The 8,530-nt window shown below is 45.0% G+C and overlaps 1 protein-coding gene across 1 annotated transcript; it reads left to right on the top strand.

Moving 5' to 3' along the window:
• The first annotated feature begins 1,124 nt into the window (after positions 1–1,124).
• On the top strand, positions 1,125–6,463 carry MARCKS (myristoylated alanine rich protein kinase C substrate). Its single transcript, XM_044426173.1, has 2 exons — positions 1,125–1,603; positions 3,377–6,463. Exons 1-2 carry the CDS (start codon positions 1,505–1,507, stop codon positions 4,133–4,135), a joined length of 858 nt encoding a protein of 285 aa, XP_044282108.1. The 5' UTR covers positions 1,125–1,504; the 3' UTR covers positions 4,136–6,463.
• Positions 6,464–8,530: the final 2,067 nt, after the last annotated feature.

Genomic DNA, 8,530 nt, shown 5'->3' with positions numbered 1-8,530 from the left:
GATTTTAAGGGAGGCACTCTTCATAGGATCGGGCTACACGTTGCTTAAGATGGGACGCCCCCTTCCCCACCTCACTGGAAATTCAGAACCTTGGTATTTTCATACAGACCATCATGGCTCCGACATGCACCACGTAAAAACGAATTAGGCTCGAGTTCCATTTGGCTGGGAGCATCAGTTACACATGGATGCAAGTCTTCTTTTTTCAAACCACACAAACGTTTATTCCGACGGCATTAGTTTCATCTATTAACTTCATCATCTTCAAAAAAGAAAGAAAGAAAGAAAAGGCTTTGCAGTCTCAGCAAATAAGGTTTTTTAGAGTACAAATCAAAGCTAATCAGGCAGCGAAATTTAATTAGACCCGTAGGCTCCTCGCAAAATATTTTATTTCAAGCCAATATTGATGGGGGAAGGGAACGCTTCTTCCATAGCTATGGCAGCGGCAGCTGCTGCTTTAAGCATTTTTCACATCTGGCCTACAGACCTAATAATTTTCAACTCGTGATCTCGTTTAGCGAAACGCGATCTACGTGGTTTAAATACCTTTCAAATTGGGACAATTGAACAATTGCAACCAATTAAAGCCAAAATCCAAGCCTCCCTATCTGTTGATTTTTCTACAAGAACAAGGGGGAGGGGGAGGGGGGTGACAGCGGGGGCGAGGAGATGAAATCAGAAACACACACACAAGTCAAACCATTGTCTCTGGCTTCACCGAGGTGGGGGAGACAGACACCAAACAGAGGCTGCCACGACCACAGCAAATCAATAGGACACCCCCCCCAACGTCCGTCTGTCCGTCCGTCACCAAAAGGAAAGGGCAATAAACTCCACCGTGCTTCGCTGAATTTTGCTTTTTAAAGAGAAATCAGGGTGTATGCCTTAATCCCATTAATTTATTTATATTCTTCGGAGTATTAATTATCAGTCCAAGGCCGATTTCAAATTATTGCAATCGCAGCTCCATTGTTCGCTCCAATTGGAGGCTCCGCCCCCTCTTTTGTCTGGCGGCGCGGTGATTGGTCGAAGGCGGGCGGGGGCTGCCGTCAGCGCTTGGGAAGCCCATTCATCTGTGCACTTGGGCGTTGGACTCCGCATCTTATTAGCGACCAGGGAGATTTCTCCATTTTCCCCTTGTCTACAGTACGGCTACAAATCTGGGATTTTTTATTACTTCTTTTTTTGTGCTAAACTTGGGCTTCTAATATTTTTGCTCGACTTTTTTCCTTGCTTTTCCCCATCCTTTCTTCCTGTGCTGCTGCTGCTGCCTTTTTCCAATCTCTCCGGCTTTATTTTTTTTTTTTTTTTAGGAAAAAAACAGGAGTGTATATATTTAAAAATAATCGGTTCTCTTCTCTCTCCCCCCCTCCTCCCGCTTTGGTGTGCGTGTGCGTGCTCTACTGCTCTTCAGGCTGCTGGTCGTCCAGCATTTACACGAACCCACTGCTCTTTGTTTCCCCTTCTTTTGGATCTGTTGAGTTTCTTTGTTGAATAAACCAGCATGGGTGCCCAGTTCTCCAAGAACGCTGCAAAAGGCGAAGCTGCTGCCGAAAAGCCTGGAGAAGCAGTGGCTGCATCTCCTTCGAAGGCGAATGGGCAGGTAAGCGAGGGGAATAATGGGGTATTATTTATCTAAGTTGCATGTAGTGTTTTATTTCGCCTGTATATGCTGGGGGGAGGAGGTATGAATGGTTTTAAAAACTGATGGCCAGCTCGTTTCGAAAACACAAAAGGAGTGTGTGTGTGTGTGTGTGTGTGTGTGTGTATGCGCGCCTGTGTGTGTTGAGAATAGGATATACTTTAGGACCAATTTTTAGCTGTAGTATGATGGAAAGGCAAGGATGTTTGCCTGCTGTAGGATAGGTGACTTCCTGGTAGTGTAACTTGCTTCAAACTGGTGGCATTTTGGAAGACCGTTTGGCTGCCCGAGCACTGTGGCTGGACTGTGTGTTCTTGCATGGCTTCCTCTGCTGTAACAGGCTGTCTTCTCTTTCCTTCCCTGTCCCCCCTCCCCGCTCCAATTCTCCTCTTTGGCGCGTGGGGGGGGTACGGTGGTGCTCGGTGGTGATAAGGCGAGAGCAAGCGGCAGGCGGTACTGGGGGGTGGGGGGCGCTGGAGAGTTGTCCATGCACTGAGGAAGGGGCTGCCGGGTGTCTTCTCCATCTTGCTTGCTGAATTCTTCGCGCTGTGCCTTGCTGCCTCGGTTTGTGCTACAGTGATCTCTGGGCTACGAGACTTCCCCGCATCGGTTCTTTTTGCGGAAAAAAGGCGGGCCGCTCCTATGGGAGCGGTGGGCTTCTGCGTGAGAAGGAGCCCGCGCGTGTCGTGCAATGCACGGGCTTCGGGGCTGAACACGGGGCAGACCCTTGGGGCGCTTGCCAGGCGCTCCGGGCTCCCCACCGCGTCTCCCGGGTCCTCGCTCTGCCCGCTCAGCCATCTGGGCTTGGCCGCGGTGGCGCCGGCGGCAGGAGTAGCACCACGCCTCTTCGCCGCAGCTTGCCTCTCTCCGGAGAAATGCTCGAGGCGCGTGTAAAATGCATGCCACGAACGGGACGGAGAATGGGAGCGCCTCTGCCTCGGGGAACAATGGCGAGGAATGCGTGTGCCTGTTGCCTTGTGTTATTGCCGAGGGAGGAGGAGGAGGAGGAGGTGGTGGTGGTGGAGGGAAGAAAGGGACGGCAAGGAGCTTTGTTCGGCCAGCGGAGCTGCTTCTGGCCTCGGCGCGAGCGGAGCTTCCTTCGAGCTCGCCTCCTCTTCTAGTCTCCTCCCTCAGCGTCGTTGCAGCGCCGCCGCCGCCGGTACGCCTCGAGTTTTGCAAGGTGGAGCCACAGTGCCTTCTACCGGCGGACCCCGGTCTCTGCAACGGCGCTGCCTCGCCGCGCTGCCGGGTGGTGGAGGCTTAAACCATGGTTCCCAGGGAGGCGCGGGCTGCTGCCGTGCGACGTGTCTTGAGACAACGCTGACATCCCGACGTGCACCGGCTCTTGGAGGGGCTACGTGGGAATGGGGGGCGGGCGGGGGGAGGGGCCTGGGCCTGCGAGTTGCGTGTCGCGCGCCTTCTCCCGAGCCGGGCAAGGCGTCACGCGTCCTCGGGGAAAGCAGCGGGAAAAGCTGCAGCAACGTGCTGCCGTGCGCCGTCGAGGATGACCAGGCTCTCTTCACGCCTTAATGTTCACAACCTTCTCCCATAGAGTGTCGAGCCCTTCAGAGTGTCTGTGCAGGCCATGGGCACCTGTGTTGAGTGCTGGAGGTTGTGTGTGCACTTGGCTTTAAGAAAAAATAGACAAATGGTGGTTCAGACATGAAATCGGTTGCACTCAGTACATGGCAGGAGAGCCGGTTCTTCTAATAACACTGAGCTGGTTTTTTCCAGGAGAATGGCCACGTGAAGGTGAACGGCGATGCCTCTCCGGCAGCTGCTGAGGCGGGCAAGGAGGAGGTCCAGGCGAATGGCAGCGCTCCAGCCGAAGAGTCGGTGAAGGAAGAGCAGACCCCTTCTGAGCCCGCCTCGGAGAAGGAGGCGGCGGAAGCGGAGAGCACAGAGCCAGCCTCCCCTGCCGAGGGGGAGTCCTCCTCCAAGACCGAGGAGGGAGCGACTCCTTCGTCCAGCAACGAGACCCCGAAAAAAAAAAAGAAGCGCTTTTCCTTCAAAAAGTCCTTTAAGCTCAGTGGCTTCTCCTTTAAAAAGAACAAAAAGGAGTCTGGGGAAGGCGCTGAGGCCGAAGGCGCGGCTGCCTCTGGAGAAGGGGGGAAAGATGATGCTGCCGCTGCCCCTGCAGAACCGGCCAGCGGCGAGGAAAGCAAAGCCGCCCCGGAGGCGTCGCCTTCCGCTCCTGCCGCCACTGGCAGCACAGAGGAGACGAAGGAGGAGACGGGAGGCTCGCAGGAGGCCAAATCGGAAGAGACTGCGCCAGAGAAGCCTGTAGGCGAAGAGCCCAAGGCTGCTGAAGAGCAGAAGCCAGAGGAGAAACAGGAGGAGGCGCCCGCTGCCCCTGCCTCCAGCGCCACCGCCGAAGCCCCCTCAGCCGAACAAGAGGCGCCCAAAGCAGAGGAGGCAGCGGCGGCAGCCCCTACACAGGAAGCCCCATCCGAGCCTAGTCCAGAAGCTGCACCAGCTGAGTCGGCAGAGTAAAAAAAAAAAATGATGGCAATTTTGAGATGATTGAACTTTTCTTCCCCCCTGTTTGTTTGTTTGGAGTGGTGCCAGGTACTGGTTTTGGAGAACTTGTCTACAACCAGGGATTGATTTAAAAGATGTCTTTCTCTTTTTTGTCTCTACCCACAGATCCCATCTCAGATCATTCTGTTACCACCATTCCAACTGGCGGAGGAGAGCCTAAATCCCTCCCTCTGCCTCGTTCCTCTTTTTTTGCATCAGTATTAATGTTTTTTGCATACTTTGCATCTTATTCAAAATGTAAACTTTTTTTTCTCTGTCAATCTATGGACATGCCCATATATGAAGGAGATGGATGGGTCAATAAGGGATAGCAAATGAAGTGATAGGGGTCACAATGGGGAATTAGTGGTGCAGATAATTTGCCAAGAAAATGTGCCACAAGAAATAAGGGTTAGTCTTTTTTTAAAAAGAAAGTTATTACAATGTATTTTGTGAGGCAGATGTTCTATAAGGTTTACAACACTACAAGTCTTGACTAAGAAGGAAGAAGAAAAATTCCAATACTCAGATTTAAAAAAAATCATAGTCTTAGGAAATTCATTTAAACCATAGGAACTTTCACTTATCTCATGTTAGCTGTACCAGTCAGTGATTAAGTAGAAATACAAGTTGTATAGGCTTTATTGTTTATTGCTGGTTTATGACCTTAATAAAGTGTAATTATGTATTACCAGCAGGGTGTTTTTAACTGTGACTATTGTATAAAAACAAATCTTGATATCCAGAAGCACATTAAGTTTGCAACTTTTCCACCCTGCCCATTTTTGTAAAATTGCAGTAATCTTGGACCTTAAAAAAACAACACCACACACAATTTTAAACTCAACCAAGCTGTGATAAGTGGAATGGTTACTGTTTATACTGTGGTATGTTTTTGATGACAGCAGATGATGCTTTCTTTTTCCAGTTGTCTTTGAGAATAAAGAAGAAAAAACCAATTTCAGATGCAATGGTTTTTGTGTAGCATCTTGTCTATCATGTTTTTTGTAAATACTGGAGAAGCTTTGACCAATTTGACTTAGAGATGGAATGTAACTTTGCTTACAAAATTGCTATTAAATTCCTGCTTAAGGTGTTCTAATTTTCTGTGAGCACACTAAAAGCGAAAAATAAATGTGAATAAAATGTAGAATTTGGCTGTGTTTCTTTTTCTGGATACTCTTGATAGCTTAGTAGGTTGCCTGTTTTGTCTAAATTCATATAAAGAAGGCACTTGTTTGCTACTTAGTCTTAATTTCTAAATTATCAATTGTATGGTCTCCTGGCCCTACAAAAAGCTGTAACTATAAAGATCTTTAAGGCCTTTTAAATAGAAGTGTGCACTAGATTTTAAATTAACAACCTGTGCCACTCTGGAAACTTAATTGGCTAATAGGAGATATGGGAAAAATAGGATTAAGAAAACCTGAATGTTGCACCAGTTGACTGTAGCTAGAATGGATGCGTGTGTAGTAAAAAGCCCTGAAGACCACTTTATGGTACATTATATGGATGTTTCTTAGCTTGAGTTGACTTGACACTTTGGCTGTGGTTGTTTGGAATATCTCGGGCCTTAGCCTGATTTTTCAAACAGGGACACCTGAATTCAGGTGTCAAGACAGCAAAGGTCCAATCTTACCTGCGAGTTCTCAATATCTTTTTCAGTGCCTAACTTTAAGCAACCAGCTTGGGAAGTTTGGGCTAAAGTAAACTTTTTTGTTCCTACCACATTGTTGAGCAATATTTTTTGTAAGTTACTCTAAGCTATAGATGAGTAAACAAAAAGATTGCTATATGTGTCTCTTAAAAAAGTCACTTGGTGCTTGCCTTTTAACTGTTTAGACTTTTGGGCTAATTTCCACCATATTGCTCAGGGCAAAATATGCCTTAATAAAACAGTAGGCTTTTGTAAAAACAAATACAGAGTAGTAATGGTGTTGGAAGGTGGAAATTGATTCAAGGAAGTGTTGCTCCTAGGTTTTATAGGTGAAATTTAGTGTTACACTTAACTTGCTTCCATCTATGTTTTCAGCAGTAACTTGCTTTGGAAGCAATTATACTTATTTTATGAGAGAGTGGCACATTAGCACCTTGTTCCCTAAAGAACAAAGCCTGAGCTGAATGAAGTTCAATGGATTCCATACTGAATACATACTCTTATTCAGCTGTCCACATCTTTTTATTTTTTATTTTTGGCTTGTATATATACTCTGGTCACCCTGGTATTCTCTGTAGTGTTAGAAATGTATTGACTATTATGCTTTAAATGGCCATGGGATGAAATAAATGGATGTAAAATGAGATCTTCCATACTAGTGTCATTTTTGGACTCCCATCTGTTGGACACTTTCCATTCATAATTATTCCTTAGTAATGACAATGTGGCTGTACACCTCTGATTTGTGACTCTTTAGCCCATTATAAATGTGTGTTAAATTAACAAAAATAAAACCGGCCTGACCTTTTATATTTTCTGCACATAGTTTGACTTAAATGGAATTCTTCCTTTGTAGTAGGCCATAGGCCCAGAACACGTCATAAAATACACTCATCACTGGCTTGCTTCCTTTCCTTGGATAATTGGTGGCAGATCTAGATTTGCTTCTGTATAATATATGCAATGGTACTTTAACTCTTGTATTGTAGTGCAAATTGCAGCCTTATTTTCTTGAGTCTTTTAAATAACCTCAGGTTCTTTGAAACTTCCAAAAGATGCTCACTTGCACTGCATAGGTTACTTAGTCCTGTATAGATTAAGTGTATATTTAATCTAGAAAAAGTCTGGTTTATGCAGATAATATCACAAATAGACAATGTATTTATTGCCAATAATGCATTGGATTGGTCACAAGGAGGCAAGGTATTGGACAGAAGAGACCTTTGAGGGGCTCTTTTACACACTGACTCCTGTGTTTAGTGAGGTTGGATCCTTCATCTCAGTGCTGGAAAGCTGTTAATTTTCCTGGAATATGAAACACCAGTGTGGATTTGGAGTACTCAAGTGAGCCTTTAATAAGACTAGTTTGTAATGCTGGATGTCCCAGAGTTAAGATAACTAGATCATCATCAATATAGATTAATGTACAGTGGGAGAGAAAATAGTTGGAAGTTGAGTAGTGTTCCATGAAATTAACTGAAGTTCAGAAACAGTTTCTGTTGAATAGCTTAAACAGACCAGAATTTATACAGTACTTGCACAAAATGATAAAGTTGTAGTTGAAACTGCACCTTGAAATGTTCCTATTCATTTAATAGTGCTTCACTTCTAAGGGGCTTGCTAAGTCTTATGAACTCATCATCCCCATTTTTAAACAATTGGGGATTAGAACAAATGAAGTTGGATTAGAGATCTATTTATATGCTGCTTTTTCACAAAGGAAAGAGTGTTCAAGGTGGATTATGTGATACTTGGTTGTAATCCAAGGCTTGCATATATAGAGGCAAGTCTTCTGATTAAATGTAGTTAGGTTGTGGATTTTGTTTCCCATTTCCAAGTGTATTTACTCAAAAACTAGCTTAAATTATTTCAATGCAAATGCTACTTAGTATGTTCAAGGAGACGTACAGTCTTGGTGTTATTGGCCCAATGTCAATTAAGTAATTGATTTCAGCATAGGTTATTGTCTCAATACTCAATTTGCCATCAAAGATTACAGTACATTTCTGTGAAATATTACTTCTGAGGATTTTGCAGATCAAGCATATTTTTAGTTTTCCAACTATGTTTTTAAATTATAAATGAAGATTGTGTACAATAAGTGACTTAAATACTTAGTTTTTTAAACAAATGTGTCTGGGTAGTTAAATAAGATGATTCTATCTGTGTAGACAGAAAAAGTGCTGTCATATTCAGTATGCCCTCGATGTTTCTCTAAACAGGCAAGGATTGTCTGCCTAGTGAAGGAGGTTTGGCCAACAGGGCACTTAAACTGGCCAGTGGCTTTGGAAGGCTACTAGAATGAATTCTCCTGAAAGAGTATAAAGTCAGTGCTTTGTGAATATCTTGTTCAGAGATGGACAACATGTTCTCACAGGAACCGATCCATCCCCAAACACCTTTTCTAGCAGCCATCAATCTGCCCTACCCTTCCTACTTGTTTTCAATGAACACATTTTCATACTTTGAAAAAGCATTCCATTGTAGCCATTTTGTGATGCTACCCTGGACAGTGTCTCAGATTGCCAAAAGTGCCTACAGCCCAAAAGGTTTGCCTAAATTTGATCTAGATGGTTCAATAAATGTTATTTGTGGAATGCTATGCAATGCCATTCTTTTAACTTGCTCTTTTCAGTACCACCTTACTCAGCCTGATGTACTCCTGATGCCTTGAACTACAGTTCCCAGGTTTCTTGACCCTTGACCATGTT

This window comes from Varanus komodoensis, unplaced genomic scaffold, assembly GCF_004798865.1.
Source record: "Varanus komodoensis strain SLA01 unplaced genomic scaffold, ASM479886v1 scaffold1, whole genome shotgun sequence".
Classification (NCBI taxonomy): Eukaryota; Metazoa; Chordata; class Lepidosauria; order Squamata; family Varanidae; genus Varanus; species Varanus komodoensis.
Note: the sequence above shows the minus strand (reverse complement) of the source record. Positions and strands in the feature narration are given on the sequence as shown.

What these genes read in the sequence shown, in the direction of transcription:
- MARCKS (XM_044426173.1), top strand. Translation starts at nt 1,505, where the DNA reads ATGGGTGCCCAGTTCTCCAAGAACGCTGCAAAAGGCGAAGCTGCTGCC. An exon ending in CTTCGAAGGCGAATGGGCAG is followed by an intron (nt 1,604 to 3,376) that starts GTAAGCGAGGGG and finishes GGTTTTTTCCAG; the next exon opens with GAGAATGGCCACGTGAAGGT.